Source organism: Diabrotica virgifera, chromosome 5, assembly GCF_917563875.1.
Source record: "Diabrotica virgifera virgifera chromosome 5, PGI_DIABVI_V3a".
NCBI lineage: Eukaryota > Metazoa > Arthropoda > Insecta > Coleoptera > Chrysomelidae > Diabrotica > Diabrotica virgifera.
In genome coordinates, this window is record NC_065447.1 from 158,149,872 (window position 1) to 158,168,310 (window position 18,439).

Consider the following 18,439-nt stretch of genomic DNA (forward strand, 5'->3'; position numbering starts at 1 on the left):
TGTTACCAGAAAATGGGTCCCAATAAAGTTTTGTTTTTAATATTATTTAATTATTTTATTAACGCAAAACTTTAGCTTGTTGTTTTCACCCAATTTTGAAAAAAATGTGAAAACTTTGAATTATCCACGTCCGTCTGTCTGTAATCACAACTCCCCCGTCAATATACCAGCTAGAATGACAAATGAGGTGTCAAATGAAAGCTTATAATTCAAGGATGGTACTAAAGGTGAGAAATTTTACCTAGGCTGTCTGACCGTCGGTCTGTCCGACCGCGAATATAACTCCTCCGTCCTTATACCAGCTAGAATAACCAATGAGGTGTCAAATGAAAGCTTATAATCCAAGGATGGTACTAAAGGTGAGAAATTTTACCTAGGCTGTCGGTCTGTCCGACCGCGAATATAATTTCTACGCCATTGTATCAGGTAGAATGACAAATGAGGTGTCAAATGAAAGCTTATAATCCAAAGATGGTAATAAAGGTGAGAAATTTGACCTAGGCTGTTCGTCCGACCGAGAATATAACTCCTCCGTCATTTTACCAGGTAGAATAACAAATGTGGTGTCAAATGAAAGCTTATAATCCAAGGATGGTACTAAAGGTGAGAAATTTTACCTAGGCTGTCTGTCCGTCGGTCTGTCTGACCGCGAATATAATGCCTCCGTCCTTATACCAGGTAGAATGACAAATGAGATATCAAATTAAAGTTTATAATCCAATGATGCTACTAAAGGTGAGAAATTTGACCTAGGCTGTCTGTCCGTCCGACCGAGAATATAACTCCTCCGTCATTTTACCAGGTAGAATGACAAATGAAAGCTTATAATCCAAAGATGGTAATAAAGGTGAGAAATTTGACTTAGGCTGTCTGTCCGTCCGACCGCGAATATAACTCCTTCGCAGTGGTGTCATGGCAAAATTAGCAGTGCCGGAACGCACTTTGCTTAACTTTTTTACAAGTAAAATATTACTCTATGTTTTTTTAATACAAGTTACGTTTGCATATTTTAAAATGTATATGCATTTGCTTAATTCAAAATATTTTATTTACAAAACCTAAATTCCCTATTTTTTTTCTTTTCTTAACCAGTGCCGGAACGCTGTTCTGGCACCATGACACCACTGCTTCTTCGTCATTTTACCACGTAGAATGACAAATGAGATGTCAAATGAAAGCTTTTAATCCAAAGGATGGTATTAAAGATGAGAAATTTGACATCGGACTTCCGGGTTTAGAGTTGCAACCGTAAGTACTGCTTTAAAGTCACCGAAATAATAGTACCGAAATAATAATAGTATAAGCAATATATCATTCGAAGTGTATTCGCAAGATGAGAAAAAATGTCAAATTTTGGTTTTTATATCATTTCCGGTTAAGTAGTTCTAACCAGAAGTGCCGTTATAGTCGCAGAAATATTACATGTAACACATCAATCGAAGCGTATTGAAAAGTTGAGTTTGAATCTTTAGTTTCGGTTTTGAAGTTATTTCTGTTTAAACAATGATGACCCAAAGTTTAGTAAAAATGACTCAAAATTAGTAAAATCGTTTATCAATCGGCGCAAAGTTACACGAAGCGTTCAAATATCGACTTCCAGTTATTTTTTTGGGAATAACAATAAACAGTTTTGGAATAAAATAAGAAGCATGAAAGGAACAAAAAGGAAACAAATAAGAGGAATTAGAAATAAGCGAAATGAATTGAAAACAAACATACAAGACATACTAACCATATGGAATAAGCACTATAAAAAAAAATTCGAGGCAAGCAACCAACAAAATGAGGAGAGAGGACAGCAGGCAAGAGACGAGGATAGAGACAATCGAGTAGACGAAATTCATATCAAAGTTATTGAAGAAGGATTGGCAAGAATAAAGATTGGAAAAGCGGGAGGTGCCGATGACATAGATCCGGAGATGATGAAGTACGTGGGAGAACGAGGCAAGCTTTGGCTACTGGAAATAATGAGGGAAGCATGGAGAACAGAAAAGATACCGGAAGACTGGGAAGAAAATTTATTGATACCAATACACAAGAAAGGAGATGAAGCGGAATGTGATAACTATAGGGCTATATGCTTATAATCAGTGGCATATAAAGTCTACACCGGGATAATAGAAAGGAAGCTCAGGAAAGAACTGGAAGGAAAACTAGAAGAAGAACAAGCGGCTTTTAGGAAGGAAAGAGGAACAACAGATAATATATACATATTGAAAAATATAATTGAAAGGAAAAACGAAATAGGAGAAGACTTATATATTACGTTTATAGATATTAAAGCTGCTTTTGATTCTATAAATAGAGAAGTAATATGGTCAGTAATGGAAGATCTGCAAATCCCGCAAAAGATAGTAAGCGTGGTAAAAAGTACATACAGAAACGTACTTGCTAAAGTACAAATAAACGGAAACAGATCGCCAATAATAAACCTAAGGAGAGGAATAAAACAAGGGGACAGTCTCAGCCCAGTTTTGTTTATATTAGTAATGGATAAAGTAATGAAGAGCGCTAAAAGAAGGTCAAGGCAATTACAGTCAACAATAGGGTACAGGAATTTAGTACCAGTGAGAATGGAGGGATTACTATATGCAGATGACTTAATAATAATAGCAGACAATAAAGAGAAAATGCAAAAATTAATCGATATCTGGGTGGAGGAAATAGAAAATTTGAAAATGGAGGTAAATGTAAAGAAAGAACACGAAGACCATGATAGTAACCCAAAAGAAAAGGGAAAAATAAACCAAACGATATTTAGGTGCAAAAACGAAATAATAGAAGCAGTCTCGACGTGTGAATACCTTGGAGTAATAATATCAGAGGACGGAAAGATAGATCAAGAAATCTCATACAGAACGAAAAAAGCAAATAAGATCTGCTATGCACTAAATAAAACAATATTTGGAAAGGAAGAAATAGATAAAGAAATAAAACTGAAGGTATATACAACGCAATCTCTGTACCAACTTTAATATATGCAAGTGAGACATGGGTAAACAATGCAAAAATAGCCAGTACAATAAACGCAGCGGAGATGAAGCAGCTAAGAAAAATAGCAGGAAAAACGAAATTGGACAGAATAAGAAATGAAGATATTAGACAAAGACTGAAACAGTAATCGATAATAACCCAGATACAAAAAAGAAATTTAAAGTGGTATGGACACATTAACAGAATGGGCCAGGGAAGACTACCAAAGCAGGTGATGGAATCAAAAAGATATGGTAAAAGAAGGAAAGGGAGGCCAAGGAAGAGACGGATCGATCAGATTATAGAAATTGGACAGGAAAAAGGAAAAACACATCAACAAATGAAAGAGTTAGCAAAGAACCGCAACAAATGGAAGATATGGATAGAGGATGAATAAAACCTCCGACGTCCCTGATGGGCATAAGGATGAGTTTCGAGAAAGAAGTATATTAATTTTAACATTAGATTTTTTTTCTCATAAATCAAATTGCTGGACAGAATTTACAAATTTGAAGGCTAATATAATATAGGGAATTAAAAAAACTTTCAAATGATATCTTAGTTCACCCCCATTGCCAATGAAAAATGTTAAGGTGATTCTTACCCTGGTTTAAGGGTGAAAGCAAAACAATCCAAAATACCAGAAACTTGTGTCTCCTAAATAAAAATTGACCTGTCGCCGAGGTTTTCAAAATTGTTGTCGTAGAGCCTGATAATATTTCATTTTCTTCCCGACACCATGTATATACATCATTTTGTTAATATTTTTTTATTTACTTATTAGGTATTATGTATTACAAGCCTAGAAACTCAAACTGATCATTTTTACACACATTTGTCTTCTTCGCCCAATGTTTATATATATCTTATATGAATTTCCATTTTCAATTCAATAACCTTTCTAATTGTCGAAAAATTTTCTTATCTCTGCTTTGTTCCTGGAGATAATTACTATGTTATTAAATATGACAAAATTTAATAGAGACAAATCTCTAATTTGAGTTTTTTACATACTTAATACATTTTACTGCTGTCAGAAAACAGAAAAAAATGATTATTTGAAAACTAAACATTGCTATTCGCTTCAATTCAATGTTCAAGCTGCCACCCACCTGCCTCTTGGCAGTTTGAACATTTAATTTAAACAAAAAGCAATGTTTATTTATTAAATAATCATTTTTTCTATTTTCTGACAGCAGTAAAATGTATTTTGAATTAAATAAATTATATATGTTTATCAGAGGCGTGCGGTCCATGGAAGCGGGGGAAGCGCCGCTTCCCTATTCTTCCATATAAGAAAATACATATATTATTAATTAGTATTTAATTATCAACAATGTTTCCCTAACCTAAGTAATCTATTATGTAACTAATAGGCATTGAAACATTATTAAAAACTGATCGCATACGAACGGTCTCAAATAAGCACACAATTTAACGATTCAGTCCGGTCCTGACGGAAGCGCATCTCAAAATCGCTGCTTGTCATGCATTTGTCCTGTTCAAAAATTGGTCAGGGTTTAATAACCTCACCCGCTAGTCATGTTCCTTTCACACGAATTGTGATACACCTAGAAGCGCTCGTCCGACCACTTCCGATTCCGAAAACGAGATGCAGACGCGGAGTCTGTTACTGCTGCTATAAGGGGTAGGTATTTAGGTACAAATGGCTCGATTTCAATTTTTTGCTTAATATTTTTACTAATATTTTATTTGACATTTTGAGATTTTTCCTTTTACTGATATTTTATAGTACCTACGACATTTTACAGACAATTTCAAGTGACATTGCATTTTGTATAAGACAATTTGATGACTTATGATGATTAAAAAAATGAGCTGTTCAAAAATATTTGGGATAAAGCTGAAAATATGGGCTTCGAACCTAAAAGAAAAATAATGATTGATATTGTCGGCGAAAGAGAGACCTATCGACGATTATACTTATACATCGAAATTTTTGATAATATTCTACAACAAATGAATTATCACTTTGAAAATTTTAAAGAAATAAAATATGTAGAATTATGTAATTTTAATATGTCTAATTATAATTCATTAAAATCTCCCACAGAGGTATGTACCTATTTAATTCAGTACAATTAAATTATGATTTTTTTTTGATAATCTAGCTTTGCATTCTCAGTTAAATGTCCTTTATAAAACACCTGAAATTAGTGATAAAGAAATACTTAGGAATCAGTTGAATTTTTTGAATACTACTTGTTTAAATCAGTCTCTGTGTGAAGTGGGCAAGTTGTGTGAATTAAGTAGTAGGTACTAACTATCCCAGCTACAAGTGCATCACTTGAACGAAGTTTTTCAGTATTAAAATGCATCAAAAGTTTTACAATAAATTTTACAAGTGAAGACAGACTTTCCAAGTTAGCTCTATTATCCATTGAAAAAGAGTGCATTTATTAAACAATTATAGAAAATCCAAAATCCAAACACTATACCTAATTTTTTGCAGTTCTTGTTTTTAGTCGATATAAGTTAACAGGTACATTAGGTATACACCTATTAAGTAGGTATATATTTTGATCTCGACCCTCGTAAGAAAATATTTGTTAAACCTTATTGAATCGCTTCCTCTTCCGAAAATGTCACCGCACGCCACTGATGTTTATTCTTTTTGTGTAAAATAATTTAATCAAAATTTTCTTTGGACAACCTGTATAAATAATTATGTTAGTATTTATATTACTGAATACAAAAATGAATAACCTTTGAAATGAACGACCTCTATTTTAATTAAAAAAAAATCATTGATTATGTCATCATGTCTAGATGATGTAATGTAAATTTATAGAATTTATTCCATTTGGCTTTGCCACACTGTATATCTTAAGCAAATCATTTGCAGTAGTAATCACTAATTTATTATAAGGAATTACACAACTAATAGAACCACAATTTATAGTAATTTAATCAGATCAATATTTTACGTTTTATTATATCAGTACATTAGAATTAATAACTAATCAGTTATAACTTATTTACTAGGGACTACATCGCTTATCCACTTCAAGTAAGCCTCATTGCCATTCTGAATAGGAAGAGATATAACTTCACAAACGGTGTAAGGATGTTTTGATTTTACGAATTCAGTTAAATTATTTACTTTTGATGTCCTAGTCTTAATCATCATTAGTACTTCAGAATCTTCATTTATTTTACCTTCCCATTCGTAAATTGATGTAATTTTCGGTATAATATTAACACATGCAGCTAACTTATTCTTGAGGATTCCATGGGCCAACTGTTTAGCAACATCTTCACTGGGGGCCGTTACATAAGCAACAGAATGTTCGCCACTCGTATAATGAGCAGTTTGATTCAACAACGATATTTCACCAGACATATCTTTGCTTGCTATTACACAGGATCTCCTAAAAAATCTACAAAAAATAATAAAAACATAACCTCAACATGATTGTCAAATGATTTGAAAATTACACATACCCAAGAAACAATGTAGAAATTAATAATCCTTTTTGGAATATCATTCCAGAAATCAGTAACGTTGAGACCGCTAAAAGGTTGTATGTACTTACCAATAAATGTTTGCTTTAATTTTAATCAATTATCAATTCTGGATTCTGTTCAAAAGTCAAATTGTCAAAATTATAACAAGATAAACAAAAACAAGATAAATTACTATACAACTAACATCACACATCTGTATTTAAAGTTGTATATATTTGAAGCAAAAATTCAAATGCATATCAACATTAGTATGCAAAATAATTCTCTGGATAGACAAAAAATTCATTTGAGTATTTAAGTCTTTAAGTAGGTATCAGTAAACTCAGTTCACTGAACCCCGTCCTAACTATTTTAAATTTAGTAATTATTTTTTGCTATGTTCACTTCTTTTTCGTAGACCATATTTACTCACATCATTCACTCGTTCCTGGTTAACCCTCACTCATTAAAGTCGCCCATTCATCAAAATTAGCTCTACAACCCATGGTGGGCCTTGGCCTGTTCCAGAATTAGCTTCCATTCCTTCGCCTTGGTTTTCCAGTTTCGCACTCCTAACAACACTCGCAAGTCCACTTCCACCTGGTCCTTAAATCATGCTCTGGACCTGCCTCTTCTCCTCACTCCACCCGATCTCTGGCTATAAATATGTTTCTACGGCTCCGCCTTATTCATTCTCTTTAAGTGGCCTAGCCAACGCAGCCTCTGTTTATTTTTATAGATCTACCAATACTAGTACTAGGCTCACTATAAAGCGGTGGTAAAGTTCAAAATTATAGCGTCTAACCAACGCCATAATCCGTTTACCTCCACGCCTTTATAGATGTCTGAGGATTTTACGTTCAAGACAGCCTAACCGTTATTCATCACTTTTTGTTATCGTCCACGTTTTCTGACGCGTAAGTGAGGACGGGCTTGATTTAGAGTTCTGTAGGTATATCAGTATTTTTGTTCTTTTTGTGACATGTTTGATGTTAATAAAAGTTTCTTTAATCAATAGTATTTTAATATCAATAAAATATTCGCTAGATATATATACGTTTGTTAATTCTGTAAAGTCGCCCATTACTACATAATAATGTAGTGTGATGTTTCCTCTGTGATTTTAAAATTTGTTTAAGTCATTATATAATGACATTATATATATGATATTATATATATAATATATGATATTATATGATATTATATAATGACTTAAATTTTAAAATCACAGAGAAAACATCACACTACATTATTATGTAGTAATAGGCGACTTTACAGAATTAACAAACGTATATTATATAATGACTTAAACAAATTTTAAAATCACAGAGGAAACATCACACTACATTATTATGTAGTAATGGGCGACTTTACAGAATTAACAAACGTATATATATTATGTATATATATTACGCGAATATTTTATTGATATTAAAATACTATTGATTAAAGAAACTTTTATTAACATCAAACATGTCACAAAAAGAACAAAAATATTGATATACCTACAGAACTCTAAATCAAGCCCGTCCTCACTTATGCGTCAGAAAACGTGGACGATAACAAAAAGTGATGAATAACGGTTAGGCTGTCTTGAACGTAAAATCCTCAGACATCTATAAAGGCGTGGAGGTAAACGGATTATGGCGTTGGTTAGACGCTTTAATTGACGACGAAATCTAACCATCATATATAATATGATGGTTAGATTTCGTCGTCATCTTTATTGTCTGTTATCGGTGCATAAACTCGATCGTTTTGATAATTCCTAGAGATATTTCTCTTGCATACAATAAGAGGATCACGTCCTTTAATTTAACCATGTCAAATGTCTTCTTAGAGTCCACGAAACATAATGCCGGTTGTTGTATTCGTGATTTCTCTTGCACTTGCCTCATTATAAATAATATATCGTCGTTGCATGATCTTCCTGACCTAAAACCTTGTTGTTCTTCTGCTAGCGTTATAATTCCATTCTGTTTATTTATCATCACTTTCGTTGTTAATTTTAGTGTTGCATTTAATGTGGTGATTCCTCATCTGTAGTTCTTCCGGTTCGATTTGTCTCCCTTTTTGAAGAGGGGTAGGTATTAGGATGCTTCTTCATTCTTGTGGTATATATTCTGATTTATTCTATTATTTTTTAGATTAGTTTTAATAATAATCGTTTGGTCATTTGTTTTAGGAGTTCGTTCTGTATTCTGTCCTCTTCTGGTGATTATGTATTTTATAGTTTCCTTAACCTATCCCTCCTTAAGAGCAAACAGTAGCGATCAACAGGTAGCAAAAACGCGTTCCAAGATTGCGGCTGTCATTTTGAATATTTTTTCGAGATATTTGGCACACTTATTCGTAATATAATAAAGAATGGCGGTACAGAGCCCAATTTGAAAAATATATTAATATGTGGAAATTACTCTGTAATTAAATACAATATTAAAAAAACGAGCCTGTACCGCCATTAAGAAGAACAAAAAAAAATACACTTTCTTCAAATAAAGTTTTTTATCCGATGGCTAGATTTTGTGTCATTTTGGAACTACTAAAATTTTTTATTTCATTAGTAGTTCCAAAATGACACAAAATCTAGGCATCGGATAAAAAAGTTTATTTGAATAAAGTGTATTTTTTTGTTCTTCTTAATGGCGGTACATGCTCGTTTTTTTAATATTGTATTTAATTACAGAGTAATTTCCACATATTAATATATTTTTCAAATTGGGCTCTGTACCGCCATTCTTTATTATATTACGAATAAGTGTGCCAAATATCTCGAAAAAAAATTCAAAATTACAGCCGCAATCTTGGAACGCGTTTTCGCTACTTGTTGATCGCTACTGTTTCACCTTAATATTTATTTCTTCGTTTGTCGTCATTTATGGTGTTGGCGGTTCATTATCGCCACCTTTAGCAATTATGGTTTATTTTTTAACCAAGAGAAGTAAACTAAAAGACAGATTCACACCCAAGAAAGTCGCTAGAAAAATCATCAAATACATCTTCTTTTTTGGTTGATCATGTTGGCCCTCAACGGTAATCCATAAATATTATATTATATTAATACGTCGCTAAAGAGTTCTAAAAATAACTGCTTTTTATATAAAAGAAGACTAAAAATCTAAAAATTAAAGGAATAACCCAGAAAACACAAAAAATCGCCGATATAACTTAATTATCCTATGAAATGTCAATTGCATAGAGTTATATATTAGCATAGAGAGAGTGCCATTCAGAGCGAAGTGACGACACCATCTTTTTTATTTGGATTAGTGCTGTTTCACTCTTACGCAGAGTAAAGCTGCTACAGTTGTCCTCCTCTTCCGTGCCTATGTTCACACTGAATGTCATCATAGATTTTCGATACAATGTGTTAGAAAGAGATGCAACAAACCAGTCCATGAGATCTTGTCGTCAGGAAGCGCGGAAAGTAGGCTCCCTCTATGTTAATATATACCTCTACGGTCAATTGTATCAAAATTTGATAAATGTTATTAGTGTCAAAATTTTATAACAGTGGAGTAAATTTCTCGTGTTCAATCTGTTTTGAGAAGGCTCCCACCCAGTGTTCCTTTGTTATTTTTCTGACTAAAGTATTCGTTCCAATTCTGATTCGTTTATAGTGGTGGTATACCTGCTGTTGTGTTCTGTATCGTAAAAAGGCTTTCTTCTTTTCTTCACTTACCCTCTAAAGTATGGGGTTTTTCTTTTTTGATTTTTTTAGTGTTCGTTACTTTCCTCTCTGCTTCTGTTGATGCGTTAATTATGTTATTTTTGATTTCTTTCCCACTTTCCTCGATGTTATCGTTTTCTAATATTTCATTGTCAGTCATCTTCTCCGCTATTATTCTGTAATTAGATCTTCGACTTTGATTGTGTTGCTGCCGCTCTCTTGGGTGTGCTATATGTCATGATGATTCTTATTTTACATACATAGGTAATACTATGCTATGGTCGCTACCTACATCTGCTAAGTTAAAGCATCTTACATCGATAAGGTGCTTTAGATGGACGAATATCTGTTGGTTATAACATAATCTACTATGGACCTTCGGCCACGATAGAGATATGGAATGTATATTTTTAATGGTCTTTGTGGTCAAAAAATGTGTTGTATTTTAAGTTTGTTATTCGTACCGAAGTTTATCATCACTTCTCTATATTTATCATATGTATATATGCCTATGTGATTTCGAAAAAAGTATTGCAAAGTAATTATTACATGGTGATAATAAAATAATTAAAAACTGGCTGTTGTCATTCCGATTGACATTTTGTACTGGCTTTTGGATGGTATTTTTTGACAATTGACAATTTGTTGTGTTAAATCACAATATCTCACAAAAGTTTTATGACATTCATCACAAACTGAAGAACATCTAGAAGTTTGAAGAAGTATAAACTTTTAGACTAAGTTTTCACTCTAATGGCATATAACATATCCCACCAGAATGAAAACAATGGGAACCTTCTATGCCATTTCGTTCGTTGCAATTCGGGACTGCACGCTGGGGTTTGTTTTGGTTGGATCAGGGAGAGCAGCATATGTGCCTCCTGATGAGAGACTAATAAGTTTCGAAACCGGTAGAGGTGCTTGCAGCACTCTCTGATTGGACTGGAATATGGTTCGGCTGTATTTTCGTTTTGCAACGAAATTGAAAATGGTTATTCATTTTTGATTTATAAACTTTTAATTTACCTACAATACTTCATTAATATTATTTGAACTAATAAGTATATTAGCAAGGAATTATTTATTATAGTCTGAGAGATAGAAGCGGATTTTGCTCGTGATAAGTAATATGGGCAAACTATACGGGGATATGTTGAATTAGTCGTGTACCTAACTTACCCACACGGGTGGAAACCAGAGCGGGGGATGAGGGTAGCTGTAAAGGGTCTAAGTCGCGGTTTTTATTATTTTTTTGTGACGCTCATAATCGATTGGGAATATGTAGATCATGACGTAACTAAGCAAAATCTGTATAGGCGGAACGTTGCGTGGGAGACAAAAAACGGACCCCTGCCCGCCACCCCTTTGTCCCCAATTGCAGCGTTCCGCCCCTCGAGGTTTTACTCATGTACTTATGTTACGTCATGACCTACTTATTCCCAAATTTTGGTGCACTATCTCGATCATGAGCGTCACAAAAAAAATAATAAAAACCATAATAATATTAATAGTTCAAATAATATTAATGAAGTAAATTGTAGGTAAATTAAAAGAGTTTATACCTCTTCAAACTTTTAGATGTTCTTCAGTTTGTGATGACTGTCATAAAACTTTTGTGAGATATTGTGATTTAACACAACAAATTGTAAATTGTCAAAAAAGACCATCCAAAAGCCAGTACAAAATGACAATCGGAATGACAACAGCCAGTTTTTAATTATTTTGTTATCGCCATGTAATAACTACTGACGTGTTTATTGAAATATTTGGCAATTTTCCTCTAGCAGCGCTACGAATTTGAAAGTATACATAACAATTTCAGTGAACATTTTGCTTTCCAATGGAATAACAACGAATGTTATTATTCACTACAAATAATTTATTTTTTATTTTCCTTGTATACGGCTTTTCATTCACAGTCATTTGTTTCGAGCTTCTAGCATATGTGGTATAATCCGTGTATAGTAATATTATACACAGATTATACAACATCTCGAAGACAGAAGCTCGAAACAAATGACAATCGATGAAAAGCCCTATTCGAGCCAGTTTTTTGTAATGTTTATACTTGATTATGGATTTCAAGATCAAGCAGAGTATGACCTATTTTATAAATTACATATTTTGTGAAATGTAATGCAAGCTTTTTCTCATAATTGTATACAACTTTTTGAGACACACTGTATATTCTGTAGCTCGAAGTTGTATCTGTGTCTCCATGTTTTTCTTTCACAAATCGCTTCAAAAAATTTGTGAAGTGTATGAGTATTTCTTTCAAACATCGATAGAGCCGATTCATTGGATTTGGTTGGGATCCATGCTTCTGCTTCTTCATAAGCATCTATTAGCTAGCCCACAATAGCACCTGCTTCCATAATGATATGTCTTTTTATTTCTTCTGAATAGTTGTTGGAGTCGACTTGTTTGCCAGAGCTCCGAAGTTTAGGTCCACAAACTTGGATTCACTTTTTGTTGCCGCTCTTAGCTGTTTCCTCTCCAGTCTTTTCATCACGCTGATCATCAACTGTAATTAGGTGTTGAATAGGTACGTAGTTTAAATTAACAAAAATTTACAGGATTGTTTGCCATTCAAAGGCACTGCAGACCAATATGTAAGGTGTATAGAAAAAACACAGAATTTTATATCATAAAAAACAATATTTATTATTACAAAATATATTACTCATTCTTTTAAGCGTAGTTTTACAGTAACAATACATTTGAACAGGTGAACCTACAGCACAGTATGAGGTTGGAGCATACCTGTCCAGTCTATTAATCTCTTTGAGTGACATGTTCACTTTGTTATTTTGGTAGGACACTTTTACCGTTGCTTCAAAGTTGGCCTCTGGATTGGTGATTATACCAATCAAATAGTTTTCTTCTACTCCTGGTTTCATTTGTAAATACTTGACATGGGAAATTTTTTCTAGAGAATACGTCGCACAGCCTTTTGAAACAGATCCGTAGGATCTAATTATCTTGTTCAAATGTTCTACGAAAAATTCACTAATTTTTTGAGACATTGGAAGATCTTTACTGATCTTTTCGTATCGAGAACAAGTGCAGTAATGTTCCGGGATTCCGGCTTCCTTGCAAGTCCTTTCTGGAGATACTGGCTTGAATAAAGAATGACACGTACTGCAGCCTTTAGCAGGCTGTGGAGTAAAATTTGGATTGGAAAAAGATAGCAGGTCTTGGAGAGTCATGTAGATGTCGTATGGAGATGTTAGTTGTTTGGAGTTTTCTGCAAGGATTTGATAACTTTCTGCATGCGCCATCCTAAAAAATAAATATGAATTTAATTATAATAAACTAGGAGGCCAAAGTTATTCCGTTGTTAGGTTTAGAAAAAAAAATGCATAATTCCGATAAACTAGGTATTGAGAACAGATACACCTGTGATTCTTATATTAACTACTGCAGCTGTTTGATCAAACGAAAAGGATAGGAAATTACGCTTTATATTTATGGTTTAATTAATTAATGTCAGAATACGCGGCTATTTCGTCCATTTGGAAATCTCTTTATCTTTCTGATTATTTTCGCAACAAATTCGTTTCGTTTTTTGTTAATTATTATAATAGTTTATAGTTTTTTCTGTATATTTTGACTGAATATTACTTATAAAAATAATATTAAAGTTAAGAAGATAATTATTTTACATCAAGCAATCGGACTTCGTAAGTCCTAAATTTTCATCCAATATGACCGAAAGTAGAACCGGAGTCGATATTTGAACTCTACGTATAAAGTCCGGAGCCCATTTATTAGGCTATTGATTATGTTCAAAATAAGAGAGCTAAAAGGAACTATAACGTTAACGGGATTTTATTATCTCATATGGTAATAATAATATCGTATGGCATTTTTGCCGGGGAGATCCTTTCGGATAGTTCCGGCGCCATTTACATCTTTAACCCTGTTTTAAGTAACTAGTGCCGATGTACACTAGCCCAGGGGGACCGACGGCTTTACGTGCTCTCCGAGGCACGGTGAGACGGCTCGTGTCATTATTGGAAATGAAAATGGTTTGTCTTTGGCAGGACTCGAACCCACGTCTACTGGCGTATGAGGCTAGCGTTTATGCCGTTACTCCACGGCCGCTCCTCATATGGTGAATGGACCTCTAAATTTGAAAAAACCGTGGAGTGCTACCATTTAAATGGGTGCGTTTTTGAGAAAGGGGTGAATTAGTCCCTAGGCACAGGGTGAATTAAGGTGAGTTCTATGCAGTTTTGGTACAAACACGTCTACAGGAAAATTGTTCCAGGTTAAATTTACTAACGAAATATCACATTTTAAAGTCAAAAATATTTTTCTTTACAAAAATATTTATATTCAAAAGAAAAGCAAGAAAAAAACACGAAAGAAAGCAATTCTATTTTTTGCCCCATAACTTTTTTCCACGGAGATATAGGTATAGGAATTGCTTCAGTGAAAACTAACTTCCATTCTTCCTCCTTAAAAAGAAATCTGGCAAAAGTCTCTAGGATTTACAGTTTCCGAAACAGGATTTTTCAAAATTAGCCGCTTACAGCATTTTTGGGACATTTTCCCCATTATTTCGCAAACATTGTTCTGTAACATTTTCTACGCATTTCTATCTAAATGGTGTATCGTAAAAGATTATATGGCTCTTTTTAAGCAAGTTATGCTTTTTCAAAGTTTTATACTTTTTATAATTTTTGATATTTTTAATGATTATTTTTTAAATTTCTCATTATGACTTTTTTCTTGTATATTTAGGTACATACATTATGGAATAAAAACAAGCCTATTTTCTTTACTTTAAAATGGTGTATTGCAAAAAATTTTTGGACTATTTTTAAACAAGATATCCGTAGGATATCCAAGGGTATCCGTAATTTGAGAAAAGTTTTTATTTTTTTATTTTTTTTAATTAAAAGAATATAATTGCATATTACAATATAATTTTTAATTCCAAATAACTTTTTTTAGTGACACTTTTAGATATTGTGAAATATAAAGGTACTTTACTCTTGAGCGAAATTCATATTTTTTAACATACCTCATACACTATTGATAAAATGTTATATCTGATGATTGCATCTTAGGTTTTAAACTATGCAGAGTATTTTATAAAGAATATATTTTTTTCATAAAGTTAATGATAAAAAAGTTTTCCATATGGTTCCTATTTATTGGGATATATTGTATGTATATTTTGAAGAAGCATATCTTGCTTAAAATAGTCCTAGAATTTTTTACAATACACCATTTTAAAGTAAAGAAAATAAGCTTTCTTTTTTATTGTACAATTTACATACCTAAATATACAATAAAAAAAGTTATAATGGGAAATTTAAAAATAATCAAAAAGTATATCAAAATTCATTAAAGTATAAAAGTTTGAACAACCATATCTTGCTTAAAAATAGCCATACAGCCTTCTACAATAGACCATTTTAAAGGTAATTGACTTTCCTACCTATAAAATGTAACATTGCATATACCTAAAGCTACGTAGAAAAAAGTTACAGGACAATATTTTAGAAGTAACAACGAAAATGGGCCAAAATCGCCGTAAGTAGAAAATTTTGAAAAATTATATTTTGGAACCTGTAAATCATAGAGACGTTTACTAAACGTCATTTTAAAGAGGAGGGATGAACGTTATATTTCGCCGAAGCAATGCCTATACCTATATCCCCATGGAAAAAAGTTATCTTTCGTGTTTTTCTCTTGCTTTTCTTTTGAATATATTTTTGTAAAAAAAAATTTTTAACTTTAAAATGTGATGTTTCGATAGTAAATTTAACCTGCAACAATGTTCCTGAAGACGTGTTGGTACTAAAAGTGTATATAACTCACAATGCCAGTGACAATGCCAATGACAATGCCAATTTCTGACAATGCCAATTTCTTCTTTTTTTTTTTGTTTTATCATACACGGAATAGTAAACAATTATACAGGGTGTTTCATTAATAATTGTCCATATAATAACTGAAGAAACCTTAGCACAAAATACGAAGATTTAACCTAAAACACTTAAATAAAATGTGGTTGCTTACTGAGTTACAGGGTGTTTTATCTAAAAATTTAAAAACTATTTTTGTTCAGCACTTTAAAACTATTCGACGTATCCTTTTCATACTTGGCAGGTAGTATAGATACTGTACAAACTACTAAATTATGTTAAACAAACGTTTCTGGCTATTACCAGAGGCGTACGACGGGGGAGAGTGAATGGTTGACCCTTTCCAAATTCTACGCCACTGGCAAAATTGCTATTTTAGTTCAATTTTTGTATTCTCCAATACTTTCTATGCAAATAATATACTCTTCATTCATACCGATTAAGTCATTAGTTTTCGAGATTTTTGAAGTTAAAAATGAAAAGACACGGTTATTTTGATTAATGCATTGTGTCGCTTCATTTTTAATTTCAAATATCTCGAAAACTAATCATTTTATCGTTACGAATGAAGAGTACATTATTTACATAAAAAGTATTGCAAAATCAAAAAGTTACACTAAAGTAGCAATTTCGTCAGCGGCGTAGAATTTGGGAAGGGTCAACCAGCCACTATCCCTTGTCGTACGCCTCTGGTAGTAGCTAGAAACGTTAATTTATCTTAATTTAGTACGATTCACAGTACCTGTACTTTTTGCCAAGTATGATAAGGATACGCCAAATAGTTTTAAAGTACTGGGTACAAATAATTTTTAAATTTTTATCATATGAATTATATCATAAAATAATCAAAATAACTGTGCCGATTAATATTTAACTTCAAATATCTCGAAAACTAATGACTTAATCGTTACCACTAAAGAGTATATTATTTACGTAGAAAGTATTGGAGAATCTAAAAATGGTACTAAAATAGTAATTCCTCCAGTGGTGTACAATTTGAGAAGGGTCAACCATTCACCATCCCCTGTCGTACGCCTCTGGTAGTAGCTAGAAAAGTTTGTTTGTCATAAATTAGTAGGGTGTCTAGTAGTCGCACTTTCTGCCAAGTATGGTAGTGATACGACGAATAGTTTCAAAATGCTGAGCAAAAATAATTTTTAAATTTTTAGATAACTACCTAACTCGGTAAGGAACCACATTTTATTTAAGTGATTTAGGTTAAATCTTCGTATTTTGTGCTAAGGTTTCTCTAGTTACTATATGGACAATTATTAATGAAACACCCTGTATATATTCTGTGCTTGTGAATTGAGTTAGGCATTTCTAGGGGAAATTGAAGCTCCCGTCTAGGGAGATCCACAAATTTCATATGGCAACCCTGCGCGATGTGCTCATTGACATATTAAGCGTAGACAAGGCATAGTCACCAAAAAAGCGTAACGCGGAAACAGCATGGAAACAGTCGATCGGTGGTCTATCTATCTCTTTTAACCAAGAGATCCCGCGCATGTGACAGACAAAGATGGCTAGACCAGTCAATCCTATGTTGGCGTTACACCTCGATGCACAGAGCGGCCTATGCGTGGTCTAATCTACGTGTTATTATATCTATGGATGTGCTACGATTCCGTAAAGGACGCGCTGAGCCATTTGAATACCGGAATAAAATAATCGAGCTAAACTTTTCAATACGAGTCGATCGATATATCACATGTCTGTATAATTTCTGCTACTATAATGTGACACTTCCGGTTACAACTTTTTAACTGGAAGTGATATAAAAACTAGAAGTATATATTTGTTCTAGTTTTTCTAAGGCATGTCGAATAATATACCGCTTGTACGATTTCGAACACTACAGTACTTCCGGTTGCAACTCTAAAATCGGAAGTCCAATGTCGAATTTCTCACCTTTAATACTATGTTTGGGTTATAACCTTTCATTCGACACCTCATTTGTTATTCTATCTGTTCTAATAACGTTAGAGTTGTGTTTACGGATAGACAGACAGGCAGACAGACAGACAGACAGGCAAGCGACCGGATGTATATATTTGTTCTCGTCTTGCTGAGACCCGTCGAATAATATATCGCTTGTACTGTTTAGGCGACTTTAAATGAGTACTTTCGGTTGCAATTCTGGAAGCGGAAGTCCCCGGTCAAATTTCATACCTTTAATACCATTTTTGGGTTGTAAACTATCATTTGAAACCCGATATGGCATTTTGTCTGTTCTAATAACGAAAGCGTTGTATTTACAGACAGACAGGCATGCAACCGGAAGTATATATTTGTTCTCGCTTTCCCGTAGAATAATATATTGCTTGTACTATTTCGGCGACTTTAAAATATTACCTACTTCCGGTTGCAAATCTGGAAGTCAAATTAAGGTTTCATTCGACACCTCATTTGTCATTCTATGTGTTTTAATAAACGTTGGAGTTGT

The 18,439-nt window shown here is 33.2% G+C and overlaps 2 protein-coding genes across 3 annotated transcripts in view; both read right to left on the reverse strand.

The window, feature by feature from the left end:
* Positions 1-5,884: 5,884 nt before the first annotated feature.
* LOC126884536 (protein CutA homolog) lies at positions 5,885-6,659 on the reverse strand. 2 transcript variants are annotated; one of them, XM_050650494.1, is made up of 2 exons: positions 6,531-6,659; positions 5,885-6,374 (listed from the first exon to the last, which is right to left on the reverse strand). In XM_050650494.1, the coding sequence occupies exon 2, from the start codon at positions 6,335-6,337 to the stop codon at positions 5,969-5,971; it is 369 nt and encodes a 122-aa protein (XP_050506451.1). In that variant the 5' UTR covers positions 6,338-6,374; positions 6,531-6,659; the 3' UTR covers positions 5,885-5,968. The 2 variants fall into 2 exon arrangements, with proteins under 2 accessions (XP_050506451.1, XP_050506450.1); XM_050650493.1 differs by having other exon boundaries at positions 6,439-6,615.
* Positions 6,660-12,749: 6,090 nt separating this feature from the next.
* Positions 12,750-18,439, reverse strand: part of LOC126884531 (uncharacterized) — a 267,134-nt gene continuing 261,444 nt past the window's right edge. The window contains exon 6 of the mRNA XM_050650480.1: positions 12,750-13,393. Coding sequence (XP_050506437.1) covers positions 12,757-13,393 — 637 coding nt within the window. The 3' untranslated portion in view covers positions 12,750-12,756. The remainder of the gene's footprint in view (positions 13,394-18,439) is intronic.

Bases quoted from the DNA above. Each gene is read 5' to 3' on its own strand.
- LOC126884536 (XM_050650493.1), bottom strand. From the start codon at position 6,482: ATGATATTCCAAAAAGGATTATTAATTTCTACATTGTTTCTTGG. The intron at 6,375-6,438 runs GTATGTGTAATT...TATTTTTTGTAG, and splicing joins ATTTCTACATTGTTTCTTGG to ATTTTTTAGGAGATCCTGTG.